A 17,961-nucleotide genomic window follows, 5' to 3' on the forward strand; every position below is an offset into this window, starting at 1 on the left:
ATTTCCTGTACTACCATCCGGTTTACGTTAGGCGCCGTGTTCGGTGCCTTTCCCTAGCAACAAACGCGCTAAATATGCTTAATGTTTGTTTTAACTTATACATTTCATCTGATTCTACTTCCCTGGGCTTTACACACTCATGACTAAGCTTTCGTTCTTCTTTCCAATTGGTTGCGTTTTGTTCCTTTGTTTTCCGTCCCTGTTGCGCTTACCGTTACCCACAATCCCGTCAGTAATTTGATTCATATTAGGCACTGTTTTGTTCCTCATGCGAGGAAACGCGTGACATTGTTCTGCTTTGTTTCTGCTGCGGTATCACAGTGAGCGATTTTGGTATCTTTGAGAGTAATTTGTCCGGTGAGTTGTCCATCTGTGAGGACGCACCCAACCCGCCACCATTGGCTGCCGTTGCGGCAGCCACATATTCCTGCAATTGCGCCTGCGTCACCAGATTGCCACCCTTGAGCAGCTGATCCAACGGGTTCATCGTTGTCACGCTGCTCATGCTAAGGTGTGAGGAGGGTTGCGTGAGCACAAGCGATGTCGTCGCAGATGCAGGTCGGTTGTTGATGGATGACGTGGAGCTTTGGGTCGTCACACCGCCACCAACGCCGGTGTACAGCGTGGACGATGCAGAGGTCGTAAACAGGGGAGGCAGGGAGATTGTGTTGGCCGACATCATCATCGGATATACGGTGGTGCTGTTGGGCAGGGAGAGTGGCTTCATCGTCGGTGGGATCACCGTCGTACCCTTGGCAAGGCTATTATTGTTGACCGTTGGCGTCATGGTTACCGTGAGGCTGCTGTTGCTCGACTTCTGTACATTTCCATTACCCGTCCCAACCTTGCCGGATCCTCCACCGCCATAGATCGGTATGAGTGAGTTTTGCTCCAGGAGCTGGTTGGGGAATTGTACCACTTTGGCAGCAGTACTGCCGCCACCGGTGGCCCCAGAAGTGGTGGGCACAGCGTTGTTGATTAATGAATTTTCCACCGAAGTGTTCGTTAACCGTAGCGCTGGCGGAGGTATGGTGCTGACTTGCGGCTTCGGCTGGGGCAGCTGCGACTGGCGTTTGTTGGCCGTCTGTATCATGTTGTGTTGCTGCTGGAGTAACTTTTCCCGTCGCAGTATGCACATACGGTTATAATCTTCGATTGAGATGTGATATGGTTTGCCGCCCGACATGACCTGCACCAACTTCGGTAGCAAGCGACCGTCAGCCGTTTGGTAGAGTGGACCGGTTTTTAAGCTTTCCGACACACCTGGAGATATTGGTAGCAGGGTCGGGCGCCACGGACGTGTAGACGATTCCCGACGTTCCGCTTCCGTCAGTTGTTCCGGCATTTGGATGATTTCTCGCGTTGCATTACCGGTGGCATTGGATGATGCGGCCGGTGGTACTGCCATCGTGGTGCTGGTACTAGCAACGGCAGCAGCAACAGCTGGAGGAGATTTCTTCGCCATAAGAATAGGAACCGACTGCAGCAAGGACTGCTGCGATTGATTTAGCAAAGAATGCTGCTTCTGAGTGGTTGCTGCTGGTGATGGTGCGGATGATGCCGGTTGCTGCCCCGGTGGAATGCTGGTGATGGTTACGCTCGGCTTACAGTTGATGCTGATAAGCTCCGGCGGGGATGATAAAGTTGCTTTCGGCACTTCGTCCAGTTTTACCACCTTCGACACATTCGAACCACTGCTGCTGACTGGTGTGGAAGTCGCACTAGCACTGAACGAAGATCTTCTTCCTTCGTTCGATAGCTTCCGCTTGAGACTGTTTTTCGCTCCCTGTTCGCCGCTGCTGTTCGCTAGATGTAGATTGTTCGATTTAAGCAAACTAACGGGAGCCGGTGGCGATACGGGGGTAACATCCGGAGCGTTGCCAGCATTCGAGCTACTCGAGAGAGCAGAGGTAGTACTCCCCGATTTATTGCGAACCTTGCTTGCCGGGACAATGGTAATGGTGGCGCTGCTAAACTGCTGGAAAATATTGCTCGTCTTATCCGCGGCTACACTCGGGGTGACCGTTGCCAAGGCGGCCAACGCCGGTGGTGACGTAACGGACGACGGTATATTATCGTACGAGCGCAATCGGTTCTGGACCGCTTCCGAGTATGTGGTTGCATTGTTTTTCGCTTGCGGCGACAGCACCAGATCACCGTTGCGGAAATACTTTTCCAACAGGATCAGATGGCGCAAAAAGCTCGACTGATTGCCGTACGGTTTTTGCAGCTCATCCCACAACGCGCGCGTACTGTCATCGTACTGTATGGTGGAGGTTACCTTCGTCCAACCCTCGGGTGTACGCACGGACGATGAACTGAATGGAATGTTCACATGTACGCCCAGTTCCTCTTCGCCCGGGAACAGTTCGCGCATCGAAATGTTTGGATTCGATTTAAGCACCTTCGTCATGTCGATGTTATCATCTTGCGACTGCTGATGCTGCTGCTGGTTCAAGGCGGCCAATGATTTTGTCGCCGGTAGGATACTGATCTCATCCAGCTCACCCATCTGTGTGGCAACATTGTTCTCCACGATGGTTACGTCGGGCGATTTGCGGTAGCTTACGCGGCGCCTTAGCGACACGGAACTGTCACCGATCGAAAACAGATTGCCATACGTTTGGTACCGTGCCTCTGGATGATGTTGCTGCTGTGCTGGTGCGGGACACTCTTCCACCTCTTCCTCTTCCATCTCTTCCTCCTCTTCATCACCGTCTGATATTACTATATCCGTCGTCATCGGAGCAGCTGGGCGTTGTCGGGGTGCTGGAACGACTGTCTGCTCAACACTACGTACTTCAACGCTCTGCTCTTCCACATTCCGCTGTCGATAGTTGTACAATCTTTAAAGATAATAGCCCGAGAAAGGGAAACAAATGAGTTGCAGGAAACTGGTTAGAACGCTTCACTAGAACTATCAATGAAGAAGCAGCTTCACACAATGGAGACGCCCGGTCGTTCATTTCATTTCGTCCGGAGCAACGGAATAACAATACGCAAACACCTACTAAGATGCATTCGTTTCCGTACCCAATTTCCGTTCGGGTATGAAACAAAAGCACACCACCCATCCCATACAACCCAGTTGCTTCGATCAACTAGTCGTTTGAAAAGTGTCAAGTTATCTCACATACCGACACAACACGTTTCCCCGGACGGAAACGACAAGCTAATGACCGGCCTGAACCATTTTCTCCTTGTTCGCACACAGTCGCACACACCATTACTTCTCACACTTACCTTCGATTGTAGTCCTTAATGAATTTGGCCTTTGTTGCATCCGGTGGCTTAATCAATAAATTAGCATAATATTTACATAATTTACACACGACCAGCTCCGAACTGCTCAGCCTTATGGAAATGCCCTGCTCCTGGATTAAGCGCTCCAATTGCACAACATTCTGTCGGATGAAAAGAAAGAACAGTAGGTAAGTTATAACGATTCGCCGCAAAGAAGAATGGCGGAGTGGGGTCTAAAGATGTTAAGCTAGACTCATTGGTTCTACTCATTGCAAAGGTGCACCCTTGGGTGCTTATGCTACCATCAATAATGATGGTTACGGTGGCGGTGTGTTCTAGCTCTGTAACTTTCCCATCCCTTTATGAGGTTACCGCTTTCTGTAAGACGCAAATTCTTCACAGAGCTAAAATCTGACAACTTCACTACAGAGGACACACCACACCGACGTTGAAATGTGTCTATAGACGAGTGTCTACGATTGGCCCAAATGCCCCAACAGAACAACATAGCGAATGTCAGGTTGGGCTAAAATTTATAGTCATTTATTTCCGGTGCTCAGAGGAAACCATCCAGCTACCCCAAAAAAGGGACACCAAAACCTCAACGCTCAACAAAAACGGGAACGCTTTCCACTCCGCTGATACTTACATTGAACAAATGGTACACATGGTTTCGCTGGAGCGGTTTCGTACACAAGGCGCAAATCATCAGGTGGCTAATCTGCTCGTAGTGCTTGTTACAGATGTAGATGTATTCTGCGGTCGCCTTTGCCGCCAGCTCAAAATTGATGTCCAACTGTTTGCTAATTTTGCGCTTCATCTTCACCATCCACTTGCGGCGTAACGACTGCATGCCGTGTGCCGTACACTGACGCACGGCACAGGTTTCGCGCTCCTTTCCACCCGCCGTCGTCCCGTCGTCCAGCGTTGCCGGCTGCTCGGTCGCGATGCTCGTCGAACCGTCCTTGTTGGTCGTAACCTTAAGTACTAACGGGGATACGGTCGACTGTGTGGTGTTGGTGGTGTTGGTGGACGCACCGGTCGACGTGCTGCTCGTCTGCGATACGGTGGTCGATTTCTTCTTCTGCGGCGGACAGTTGGCTTTGCGATCGACATGCCGGTAGCAAGCATCACACAGGCAGCTGTCAAGCGTGATCTTCGGCAAGGTTGCTGTGTAAAAGAGAAGCATAAGGTTAAAAAAAACGATTCGCACCACAAGGTTGTTACAACGTACCGAGAAGAATTCGCTGCTGTCGCTCGGTGGATTTTATGGCAGCAACGTGGCAAGGTGTGTCGTACAGTCCAAACTTGCCACCACAGTAGGAACACTGATCCCAGCAGAGTCGCTCCGGGTGCACGTTGAAGGAGGACGCTTTCTCCGGGATTACCAACGATTTCTGAATCACTTCCTTAGAGGACACAGTTTCACCGACCGCTTCTGTCAGGTTCACGCCATCTGGGGAAAGATGATTTTAAATGACGTTTAAACCATAGTTGGAACAATAACAATCTATTAAAATGTATCGAATAATTAGGAAGATAAATACTATTTTTTTTACTGCCCAGATACCAATTATGTTTTCTAAAAAAAAAACCCTTTCCGCACGGTTTTCTCTCTCCAGGATTGGAACATCAAACGTTGACAAGGGTGTCGCCAGCAGTGTTACAGAACAATCAACAAACCGAAGGATCGGTTCAGTAATATACATAAATTCACGCTTACAGCACAACGGTTTCCCACCAACGACCGTCACTTCGTTTCGTCAACATTTACTTTGGTCTGCTGGTCCTCTGTCGACGAGCAACGGGGCACAAAATGACAAACCGTAGCGTTCTCATTAGAATTCACCTCCCTTTGGTGCAGAAATTAATTCCCCCCCCCCCCCCCCCCCGGTAGCTTCTTGTTACGAGATTTTACCATTCTTATTGAAATGTTTAAATACGTCACCCATACCTCTCCTTCACGTCAAACCGGAGTGGACACGGGTGGGCGCTTGGTGATCAGAAATCGAATAAAAAGGTCAGCACTTTTAATATCCTATAAATTCAATATTTTGATAGGAAACAAAGCGCTTCGGCAGCGCCCACACACCCAACAAAAGAAAAAGGATCCCCGCAGTAATTTCGTCCCCGGCGAAGGGAGATGATTTACAAATCCGATCAACAATGTCGACGACTTCGCATTCTGTTGCCTCGCGCTCCTTCTAAAGATTATTTAGGTTTCGATTTTCCCGACTAAAACAAACGACACTTGAACCAGACACCGGGGGAGAGATACACCGCAGACGACAAATTCCCCCATTGTCCGTCCGTTTCGGTACACGGAAACGGGAGGACGATTGTTGTCACAGGACGAAGCATCTTTCCGACCACGTCTTTGCATCACACTCCTTCGCGGCAAATGTAACCGGTGGAGGGGGAGAGGGAGGAGATGGGTCCCACCCGCCCGTCAGTGTTCATCATAATACAAACAGTCAAAGCTTCTCGATATCAGCCAGCGAAACCGTCTGGTTAGTGTGGCGCTTGGAAATAAAAAGCAATATCCCCAATCTCCATTACCCTTGAACGCACCACTTGGCAAAGAGAGTTAGCGACTTCGAAAGAGCTTCATTCTTTGGAGTTTGCTTGCTTCTTTTTTACTCTCTTTGTTTGTACATCTTTTGGGGAAGGTTTCCCCCCCCCCCCCCCCCCACCGTGCGAAGGCGGTTGCCGTCTTTGCAGCATCAGTCTAAAACAACGGTTTAATTACATTACAACATTCCCGCGGCACGAGAGTCATCGTTTTATGACAACAATTTTAATTATTATCGCTATCCATACTGTCCGTCGTTACTGCAGAGCAGCGGCAATGGGAGGATGATGATATAGACCTTCTTAACGGTGTAAGCCAATTGAAAGCCGCAGTGAAACAATTGTCAATGTGGAACTTTTCAACAACTCATCATCCACCCTTCACTAACGGTAAAACGCAAAATTAATTGACATGCTTCAGGCTGTTCAATAAAACCAAAGCGTTAAGAGTTTACGAGCATGCTAAGGGGGACATTAGTTTTAACGACTAGCATAATATTGTTGAAGACATTTACAATACGGTGGATTTGAAAATAGGTTTATTATTCTTACAATATTTATGATTATTGTGCGAGTTTCTTCAAATATTTTGTAAAATAATGTGCTGTCTTTATTAAGAAGTGGTTATTCAATGATAAATCTTCAAAATATCTCCCATTTCTAGTCAATAAACCGTAATAACAATCATTTAATTTATCCCTCCAGGTGAACCACCATGCGTCTCCATTGGGGAAAGATTAAAAACAACACATTTTGGGAAGGGGTTTCTAGCGTTGTGGCATGTTAAAATCCCTGAAAAAATCTCACCCATTGTCTAATTAGACGTAATATCTTCCCATCGCTACAAATGTGTCTCTTTTGTCTCCCACACACACCTTCTGTCGAAATGGTATTAAAACAACAGTGAAAAAATTCAATTAATGCCCATTCCCTCATAACTAAGCATATGAAAGCAAGGATCATAAATGATTTAGAAGGGTGGATAGTGCGGTCCCCATCAACGTTACTGCTTTAGCACTAATCCGATGGACGTACGTTCCAGTGTTTCCCCGTTGTGATTTCAACTAACATGGCACGAGACGCAGAGGTTGTAGAAGGTTCCCCACTCTATCTATCTGCCCAGCAGAGTAGGGAAGCGTAGAAAAATCGACAGTAAACCCACGACGAACACGACTTGTTGATGCTGATTGGGTGTGAGTGGGAAGTTGGATGTATGTATGACAAATCCTATCCAAACATTGCCATTTGACCAGACGTTGTTCTTGTGGGGAAATGCTTGCTTGGATCTTATCTGTGTTGCCTTAGGAAAAAAAAACAGTAGGCATAGTAGTTGGTTCGTTTTTACCTTTTTGAAACAACACATGGACTGGAGGGAAGAGTGATTCAGGAAACTAATCGTGAAATAATAAAAACTCAACTTAAATATGAAGTAAACTTGAGCAGTTTTACAATATCTATTAAAAATTCAACAATTGTCTTTTTCCGCATTCTTACAAGAAATGTTTGTTGGGTGGCCGGTGGTATATTGGTAACGGTGCCAGTCTTCACACTACTGGACCTGTCCCAAAAATTCCCATGCGGACCAATCCCCCGTAGCAATGACTGACTATTCGCAATTGCTATTCGTCTAGCAAGTCAGGAAATGGCAAGCATGAGATAGAAGGTCGTTACGCCAAGAAGAGAGAGACAAGAAATGTTTAACGCACTACATTACATTCTAAGCAGCTGGCAAACACCCTCTCGAAAAGAGCTTGATGTGACCTGCCCGAGTCGCCCCTGATCGCGTAACGTCGATACTTACCGGTGGTATGAGAACGACTGTGTGCCTTCCTACCAGCACCCGATTCACGGTGCGAATGGCCATCGGATGAGTTGGACGAGTGGTGGTCCAGCTGCGGGAGAAGCAAAACAAAAAAAAAACACACACGGAAAGAAAATCAATTTTACGTAACGAACAACAAACGCGGGATAAGCGCAACAGGTGTCCCTGTGTTGAAGCCAACCACCACCAAACCCAAACGATTGGGTAGGATTAGAAAGCATGTCAAGGTGCACGGTTCTTGATGTTATCGATTCTATGCTACGAACTGGGTGGGGGTGGAACAAAACAATTGCCTTACGGTGGATCCCAACAAGAAAGGGCATCATCAAAACCTTGACATCGCTTTCTAGCACGGTAAGACTTTTTCGCCGAGGAAAATGGGCACCCATTAACGCTAATCCTAACCATTTTATCCACAAACCACTACCGAAGGAGAAAGGATGGGAGATTGTGCTACCGTTTACACTCGGGTGTTTTTACGCCAGTTTGAATTTTTGCTCACCTCGTTGATGTGCGCAGTATAGAACGTGTTGTCTCCATTGTTGCCCGTATCGGTGGCGTAGCCGCTACCATTGCTGGACGAACCGGGACCATTGGACGGGTCACGGCCCATTGTCGCATTGCCACCCGGTGCCGCCTTACCCTTACCCTTCTGGAACGTCATTTTGAGCGGCATGCGTTGCTGCTTTCGCTTTTCACCCCGTGATCCACCGCTACCGTTGCCTTTTACTACCGTTTTCATCGACACCGTGTATTCGTCCCTTGAGCTGCGGGATGATTTACTGCCCCCGCTGGGACGACCGCTACCCGTGCTGGACTGGTGATTAGTGCCCGATGACAACCAGCCCTCACCACCACCGGCGCCAGTGGATACACCGCCAGCCGCAGCACCGCCCGTACTGTCCTGCAGTGAGGAATCGGTCATCGGGGCCGATGGTTTCTGTTCGGCACGACGTTGCTTTTCTTCGGATGCGGCCTGAATCGTTAGTAGCCCAAGGTGCTTCAGGTGGGATTCTTTCCGTTTTGCTGCGTCATCGGATTCGTCCAGCAGGACCGTTTTCCGTTCTTCCGCAGCATCCTTGCCAATTGGAGGAGGTGGAGAAGGAGGAGTGGAAGAACCGACAGTCACCGGCGAACCGTTGCTGGATTCAATTTTGATTATGCTCAAAGCAGACGTCGTAGCCGTCGGTGACTTGTTGCTATCCTTGCGCTCTACCACCGAAACAGCGGCGGCCGCATTCTCACTCTTCGAGATGATCCGCAACCGTGACTCGGCCGTATCGGCCAGTGATGGGGCGGTGGCCGCACCACCTTCCTTCGCTGGTTTTTCTTCCTTCGACAGCAGTCCCACGGCCGGCAGTGTTCCACCAACTGTTGCTGCCGATCCGTCCGCCTTGATCGGGACAATCTCCAGCTCAGATTTGGGCTTTTGGGACACCGTCCGCACATTGTGGGTTGATTCCTTCTCGTCCGCGGAACTGCTACCGCTGTCCCGCTTTGTGATGGCGATTGTGATCGCGGGCAGATTTAATCCCCCGAGTGCCGTCGTCATTGCGGCATTGGTCAGTTCAGTCTTGGTTTCTTTATCAGCTGCTGCTGCTGCTGGACTGCTGCCACCACTCTTAGTGCCGGTTGCAGTCTTGAGCGTTGTTGGGGCCGGTTGTGGTGAGGCTTCCACTTCGACCAAACCATTTTCAAGCACCTTTTGCTGCAGCAGTTCCTCCTTCAGTCTCTTCTCGGCTTCAAGCCGCTCCGCGCGTTGCTTCTCCTCGCGCACCTTCTCCTCCACCCGTAGCTTCTCCTGCCGTAGCTTTTCCTCCCGTGTCTTTTCGTCCTCCTTTGTTTTCTCTTTCGTGGTACGCGCTTTCGGCTTCGACTCCTTGCCATTACCGGGTGTGGTGGTTCTGGGAGAGGACGCATTCGTCACCGGTGGCTTTTGCTGTCCCGCCCGCGACGTTTGTTGATTGGGTGTTGATTGATCGCGAGATTGACTACCAGCAGGGGTAGCAATTCCATTACTTTCGCCATTCGTTTTGCAGGACACTGCTGCAGTGGGAACGGGCGAGGAAGCGGCACTTTCTTTGTCCGTGCTACATTCCACTGGTTTGCTAGTGCTGGATGTTTCAATAACTTTGGAAGCAATAGGAGAAGCTTGAGAAGCATCCATATCACGATCTTCATCGTCTGTGCGAACAGATTCATTATCCTCCACGGTAAGTTCCTTGGGTACATTTTTATCTGGGACCTCCTCAACAACTTCCGTTGCGTCATCCAGAATTATCATCACATCCTCTTGCTTTTCCGGCGCCTCTGTTATTTCCTCGGAATCATCCAATATTTTAACACATTCTACCACCTCGTCCTCCTCCTCTTCCTCCGTGATGTCCATTTTATCTGTCTCAGTGTTCCTTTCACCCTGCACTAACTCATCCGATACCACAACACTTTCCTCCTCCATCGGTTCCTTTTCCACCTGATCTTCACTTGCTTGATCGTTCTTACGTATCACCTCTGTCTGATCTTCTACATTCTCTTGCTCATCTACTTCCATTTCCTCATCCTTTACCATCGGTTTGGCCGTACTGGTCGGCACCACAACTTCCAGTTCCTTGCTAGTGGACTCAGTTTCTTCGACCACTTCGACCTGATTATCGATCTTCATCACACCACCACCATTATCACTAGCGACGCCGCCCATTCCCGTAGCAATCTTCGCCTCGTCACCGTTTGCGTCCACATCGTCACTAACCTTGTCGCACCGGAAGCGTTCCTGTACGATTTCGCCCAACTTCGGATCCTTCTCGATGCCCAAATTGTTCTCCAGAAAGGCCGGCTCACTATAGCACTCCTTTACGCTCTGCTCCGACACACCTTCGCTCACCAACTCACCCGGACTGAGCGATGGGTCCTTGCCCGCGGTCAGTTCTTCCTCGCCACCGGTACCGACCCCGGTCGCACTCGCATTGCTACTGCTTCCACCGCCCAAACTGCTTGCCGCTCCATCACTGTGCAACGGTTCGGTACCGATCGAAACTTCCGACTCCGTCGTATCAATCGTCAGTGGTGCGGCCACCGATGCAGTCACATTATTATCCGCCTCACCATCGGCGGACAGCGATTCCAGCGATTCTGCCGGTTCGATTTTGATATCCAGCGAACTTCCCGCCTTTCCACGAGGCGACAGAAAGTCTTCCTTTTCCCGGGCTGTACTCTTCCGTTGGCGCATGCTTCGCCTCAACGTTCCACCGGATGCTTTGTCCTCTTTCGACCCGGCAACAACTGGCGAAGCACCGCCGCCCGTTTTGCGCTCGTTAAACGCTTCAGCCATCTTGTCCAACATTTTGCTTTTTGATTCAATATCGAAAAGCTCCCGCTTAATATCTGTCCCGACCGGTTCACTGTCTTCCGTCATGTCGGAACATTTGGACACCGATCTGGACCGCCTTCGTTCCATCTTGATCGAACCGGTTAGACTGTCGAGCGATTTACCGCTGTCCTGCTGCTTCAACACTGTCGCCGTTGACTTGCGCTTTGCCACCGGACTGTCCGAATTGCGTGGCTTTCCGTTACGCAAGCTGGGCGTACTGGGAAGCTCTTCCTCCCTCTCTTTGGCCGCTGAGCTCGTCGGAGAGATGGCTTCCTTTTTGATAACCATAGCAGCGGCACCGCGTGTACCGGTAGATTTAGCAGTCGCCACCAGTTGCCGGCGTGCGACCACCTTTCTTCCCAACATCGGTTTCCCGATGATCTTTTTACCCTTGCGCTTCAGTAGTGTGGTTCGCTTCAGTGTTACCATACGCGTATTACGCGTCTCAGATGCAGCAGTTCCAACAGATGCGGCTGGTTTTGATGTGGCAGTCGCACGACGGGCACCGATTGCGGGCGATTTAGTTACGTCTTTGGACGAACTCACTGACACCGCGGCATCATCTTTATCCTTTGAGGAGCCAATTGTTGTTGCCGGTGAATCACGCCCGACGGAATCTTCGCGCGATACACCACCTCGTGTCGTGCGGGAGGGTGTTGTTACGATGGAATCCACAACCCCACCCGCCACAGTATCCTCTGCCGTTGCTTCGTCACCTGCGTTCTGTTGCAGCAACTGTTGCTTGGATTTCAATCGGCTCAAGGATTGGCGTGTGTTTGAGGTGGACGTACTGCTGCTTCCGCTACCGCTAACGTTGCCAGTACTGACGGCACTGGAGGGATTTATAGTTCCGGCCGCGCCTTTGCGTGTGGATGTTGGAGTCGTCGGTGCGGAATCGCTGCCACCAGCTGCTAATGATGCGTTTGTGGTGCTGGGAGTGGTGGGAGGGGCACTGATGTTACTGTTGCTGCCACTGTGCGCACTGCCAAGGGAAGGTGTGGGGGAGTCTGCGGTCACCGAGCGGGCTTTCTTTTCGCGGGATGCCATACCGTTGTTCTGAGACCGGCCCCACACACGCCACACCATTCACGGTGCCGCCCGGGTTGTGGGGTTAGTTCAGTTCCCGCCACAAGCGGGGTTTTGAGGTGTTGTCCCTCTGTGCGTATGGAACCTCACGTGTTATACCTGGAAATACAAACATTGAACAATACATTAGTACACATATGCTTTCTATTCTAAACTACATTAAAAGAATAATGCACAAATCCACTAATCTCTAATTAAAAGGAAAAAAAGGAAATTTTCTATCTTCTCTCTCTATCTCACTAGAGCCTGATTTTATGAGTCAAGTGAAAAGCTGCACCCGGTGGTTGAGTGCTTTTCCCTTAACGTACACACACTACACACAATTCGTGCGCTGTGCGCTCATGCCAGACAAGAAAAAAGTGAAGATGGTCGACTGATTCTTCATCGGTTGGCGGATGCCGACACCGCGAAGGGGTGTGTTTAAATGGAAAAAGTTGGCGCTCGTTGCATTTTCCTTGAACAAGTGAAAAACATGCACACAGACTCACACAACAGAGAGATAAAGAAAGTCAAATGCATGCAAATCACAATGCAATTTCAATCGAGTTGGCATTGGAAAATTAAAGTTTGGAAAAAAGCTCTGTGTGTATGATTTGTCAAACATAGAACATTAACATTACAATGCTGTAAAAGAAGGCAAATCGTATTACTCATTTTTTGTGTTTTGGTTCAAAAGTTAATCAAGAAGTAACATTACGACCAAAACTCCCAATACACTACACCATTAAAGTAGCATAGAAAAAATGAAACCATCTGGTTAAAAACCTTTGACACGAGCGTGTACCAAGAAGTCAACAAGGCGATGTTCCTCATTCCCTACCCGTCCACCATCGTGTTTCCACCAAACAAAAGCATAATAATCAAGCTGACAAAACTATGATTTGCGGATATAAGCTCTTCTTCACGCGTAGTAAATGGATCCGCGTTTACGCGTACGCACACTTTAATGATGCGCAGCCACGAATTCAACACACAAACACAAGCGCACATACATTAATGAGCGATCGCGAAAATTTATCCGGAAAGGGCAAACAACATTTCATATCTAACACGAACTGTTGGTTGCTTCTATTGCTTCTGAAGTAATACGGCGTCAAGTGGGGCAAAATCTATGCTTCATCGGGAAAGATGATGCTTTTTGCCAGCATAAAGTTGCAGGTGAAATGGGCATGCTTCAGCCAAAACTTATAGAAGAATAGTTTCGAGCTCGTAAAACTCCAACCATACCAACTCCCAGGATAACGTAATCGATTTACGATGATGGTGATGATGATGATGATGATGATGGAGTGCGCATTCGCGTTTATAACCCTGGCGCGATGGGCTTACTCGCACTCAAGCGAATCAATCCCCTTCCTCCCAAGGGCAACAACAATAACAACAATGAGGAATTCGCACCAAAAAAGTGTCACAAACCAAACTGCGTGATGTGCGTGCGATTCATTTCATTCTCCCAAGGAAATAAATAAATACATTCGAACGGGTGCGCATGAGGAATCGAATAAGGATAGCACAAACTTCAAACTTGGCTCGGTCGCCTTCTCACCGTGTCTGAGATGCTGTCACTTTGCTGTGTTCCCTTTTTCTCACTGTACGCACACACTACACCGCGGAATCACGACGTTGGAGCCCCACACACAAAAATCTCGTCTGACAGTGATTCTACGGCTACCACTGGCGATGGAAGGTAGTGGTGATGACCGGTGGCGGAGCGGAGATAAAAACATAAAACGCGAATCGCACATACATGCACACAAACACACACGCGCGCGCATATCACCGCGTGCGCGCTCACACTAGCGGTGCGGACGAGCGTTTGCTGTTGACTGAGAATTGAACCTGCTCTTCTATCCCTGTACAGCAGCCTGCGCGTATATACAACAGCTTCTCTTTCTCGCTGTGCTCTTCACTCTCTCGCTCCCGTGCCTGACGGCAATAGCGCACTCACACATTCGCGCCCGTGCGCAAAAAAAGCCACCAAATGAGACGAAGAGCTTAATGCCGAGAAAATATATGTATTGCCTACTCTTTCTCGAGTATTCGTGCACTCACACACACCCCAAAAAACACAGCTAGTGTCACTGAAAAAACTGTCTTTGCTGCCGCGTTTCGGGCGCAGCTTACTTATGTGCGGACGTTTTTCGTTCTCACACACGATGCTAGCGATGGTACTCTTCACTCTGCCGTCTATTTGCGATCTCACGCACACAAAGCCGGACGCGCCCAGGTTCGGTCCCACAACGGAACAAAATATAGCTTTTTCCCATCTGTTCTTGATCGTTTCTTCTTCCCATCTTACTGCTTACGTGCGAAGCATAAAAAGATAACACGCACACCATCGCACAATCTCGCCACCAACACCACCACCACGCCAAATGCGGTGAATTTTCTTCGTTTCGTAGAAATGCTGCGAAATCCGATTACCTCACGATCTCCCTTTGTTCTGATCTTCTACTTTTAACCAACACTTTTACTGTGCATCAAGCTGTTTTTCTTGCTGCTTTGCTCTCTTCAAATTCATCTCTCCGTAGCTAGCTCCCTCTCTCTCTCTCTCTTGCGCCGCTCTACATGCCGCGCCCGGTTTCCATAGCGGTATGGGACGCTTTTCCAAGCTAGTTTTTCATGCCGTTCGCCGAATTTTCCTCTTTCGCGATGTGCCGACACAGTCCGACACAACTACCAGCAAAGCGCAACATTGCATCGGCAAACACACACACCCACCCACACATGTACGCTTAGCAGGGGCTCTCGAACGACGGCTGAAAGTGCGCTTATCAACCGAATTCTTTGCTTCACCACTCCGTACACACAACGCACGGGTGCTGGTGGCTGCTGGTTCCCTGCTGGTTAGCGCATATGCTTCTTCGCCTGCGTACCTTACTAACACTGATGCGTTGCGCATGCTTTATGTTTTAAAAATCTGCTCACTCTCGGGCTCGGTTCCCTGTGTGTGCGATCATCGGAATGGCGTCTCGCGCATAATGCTGCCGCCTGGTGCTTTCAACTTTGAGCCAACATTGCTTTCTACACGGAAGGGGGGAGGTGCATTAATCACAACATTGGTAGTGGCAGACACTGCGTAAGCGCAAGGAATCTATTTGCAACACATAAACACAGTTTACATTCTCACCGATCGAAAAAGAAACTGAAGGTTTGTTACCGTGTAATCATTTCATCCATTCATTATAAAAGTGTGTGTATTTTTGTGGTGTGTTTTTTAACTTCTCACCACAAACTTGTGCTGCTGGTGTGTACCCTTCTTCTTTTGCTTCCGATCTCGCACAAACACTTACACACGACCTTAATATACGGGGGTGCGCGAAAAAGCACCGCAAGCACGTACAATTACTGCACTTAAACCACCATCAAAAGCAAGCAGGCTTTTGTGAAAGCTTGGAAAATATGTTGCCATCTTGATGTTGCAAAAAAGAAGTACAATGTTTGCAAAAACAAAAAAGACTGCAAACGGTCGTGGGATGAAAAAAAGGACTTAGCATTAAAAAAGGTTGGTGGTTAATTTTGGCAGCAATACAACAATTTTAATTGGCAAAATTGTTGAAATACAAACGTTGAACTGTGCAGTGTTAAAGCATTCGTTTATAATGTTATATTTAACATAACATTGAGGCTTAATTGGCTGACTAGTTTGTTAGCTCCATGGTTGAAGTAACTATGAAACAGCATCTATTGTATTTGCTATATTCTTTCAAAAATTATGATGAAGCCATTTGGGAATTATATTCCATTTCATGGTATACGTTTTGTGGCTCTCAGTTAGGTAAACAGAATGAATCTAGATAGGAAGATTCTTTGCTGTGATAGATGAACTATTTGTGCTTTGAGAAGAGTCTATCATATGAATTTTCCGTAAAGAGTCTTTCGGAACCATGAATCGACTCTTATAAGATTCTCTTAAGGATTATTGAAACTGATCAACGACAACAGCACGATCAATAAGCACTAGTCATATGATAAAAACCCGTAAGAGGAACACATAGAAGATACCGAAAGAAACACACCAAGTTCTAATAGCTGGAGGAGGAAATGTCTCCCAACCAAATAGCAATAGATTATCTTTATTTTAATGTTAAAAATTTACTAGTAACAACGTCAAACATCGTCTGGTTTTGTTTATTTTTTTGCCTTAGAAATATTACACGCATTAGATATTTAACATCGCAGATATGTAGACGAATGTCCTTGAATATTCATGAATTTTCTTTAAGGAGATTCACACTACTTAAATCAGTTCCTAAAAAACAAATCTGATTCGAATTTGCCCGGCCACAGATCATGTTTTCCATCCCAATACGAGCCAACTCCATTGCCATACGCGCAGATAACGAACAATTAGAGCGGATGTAGCAATTTCCCTTACAACCAGCAAAAAAACACGATCGAATGGAGCCAATTTAGCACCAAAATGCGCATCACAAGACTTCTCGTCAAACGGAAGGGATAAACATTGAGATGGCAGTTTTGCCATCGCAAACTTCGAGGTGGAGTATGCGGGAAGGATTAGCAAAGACAACAGAGTCGCCCTGCTGCCTTGGCCAATAGTTTGTCCGACTGTGTATCCATTGTCCACTCTGTCAGCAAAAATCAACATCCCGGACCCCCGTCGCTCTGCCAATGGGGAGGAAGACAATGATCCAACCGACGTGTGTTTGCTCAACAGAGAAAAAGGCAAACCTCAACGCAACGAACGGCTAGAAATGCAACCCACCGGAAGTATCGAAGCTTCCGGAAACACGCGAGCAGTAGGATATTGAGGCAAAGTTTTTGCCCCAAACACTTGGATTGTCCTGAGGACTGTTTTTCTTTAACCAAATTGACCACCATCGATGATACTAATAGGTCTAAAATCCTTGAAACTCCAACTACAACGAAGATTTCCTGTCCAGCAGTAGTCTAATCATTGGGAAACACAGAACTTGATACAGTGTACGCGCTAGCTAGTCCAGCTCCGCAAATATTAGTCTGTTTGCGTAGGGATTTTAGAGACTTGGCGCACACCTCTCCCGGAAAGTGGTTACTGAATACAATGTTTTAAAATTTACCTTACAGTTCAGACTTTTTCGACCGCTTTTTTCCATAGAAAAGGCAGTGAAAAGTGCATTCGATGTGAGCAACTGGGAATCAACAGGACTTGTCGGTTGTTGTTAAAGCATCTTGAGATTCTAGAGATATTCATAGCAAAGTCTAAGGAAAAACTGCAAGGGTAAGGCATAAGGGAAGGATTCGTAGAGCTCCAAAGCGCTGGAAAATTATTTGCGGACATTCGTCCATCGTCAAAACGAGACATAGACAAAGAGCAATGCCAAAACCCATGGCGAAACATTTACCAAACAAACACAGCACCGAGGAAACAGGGATGAAAAGCTGCACCCGTGTTGGTTCTTCTTTCTGCTCCGCGCTGTAATTTTGTTTGCCTTAGCCCAGGGGTAATGTTATGCGCGTTTTACGGTAGTCGTGTCCGAAATTTGAATTTCATTGCTTTCAAATTAACCAAACGCGCGTTTCGGTTAATGAGCAGCAGTGCGTCCATCCAGGAATTCTTCTGTCTCGGCTTCAACCCGTAAAGGGTAAACAACATGGCAAATAAAACACCAACCATCTACAATGTCTACGCGCGTGGGTGTGTGTGTGTGTATGTCTGTGTCCACCAGGGAAGAATTGGCTCATTTGGTATTTTGTACCTCCTCCTCTACCCCAGATGCTTCACTCCACCGGTGTGGTGGAATTTTTCACTAGAAACGATGGCTTCTTTAGTGGAAAATTGTGTGCCCGTGTTTGGTGGCAGTTTGCGTTACCCCTGCGACCCCGCAAAAGGACGCACACACCACCAGTTCGTGTCCTTGTATACCATGGT

At 48.0% G+C, this 17,961-nt stretch overlaps 1 protein-coding gene across 1 annotated transcript; it reads right to left on the reverse strand.

Annotated features, from left to right (window-relative positions):
• Positions 1-247: 247 nt before the first annotated feature.
• Positions 248-12,089, reverse strand: LOC128718931 (uncharacterized). Its single transcript, XM_053812548.1, has 6 exons — positions 8,139-12,089; positions 7,616-7,706; positions 4,478-4,699; positions 3,893-4,413; positions 3,244-3,404; positions 248-2,846 (listed from the first exon to the last, which is right to left on the reverse strand). Exons 1-6 carry the CDS (start codon positions 12,087-12,089, stop codon positions 248-250), a joined length of 7,545 nt encoding a protein of 2,514 aa, XP_053668523.1.
• Between the last annotated feature and the right edge of the window lie 5,872 nt (positions 12,090-17,961).

The sequence above is a fragment of the Anopheles marshallii genome, chromosome 2 (genome assembly GCF_943734725.1).
Source record: "Anopheles marshallii chromosome 2, idAnoMarsDA_429_01, whole genome shotgun sequence".
Taxonomy (NCBI): domain Eukaryota; kingdom Metazoa; phylum Arthropoda; class Insecta; order Diptera; family Culicidae; genus Anopheles; species Anopheles marshallii.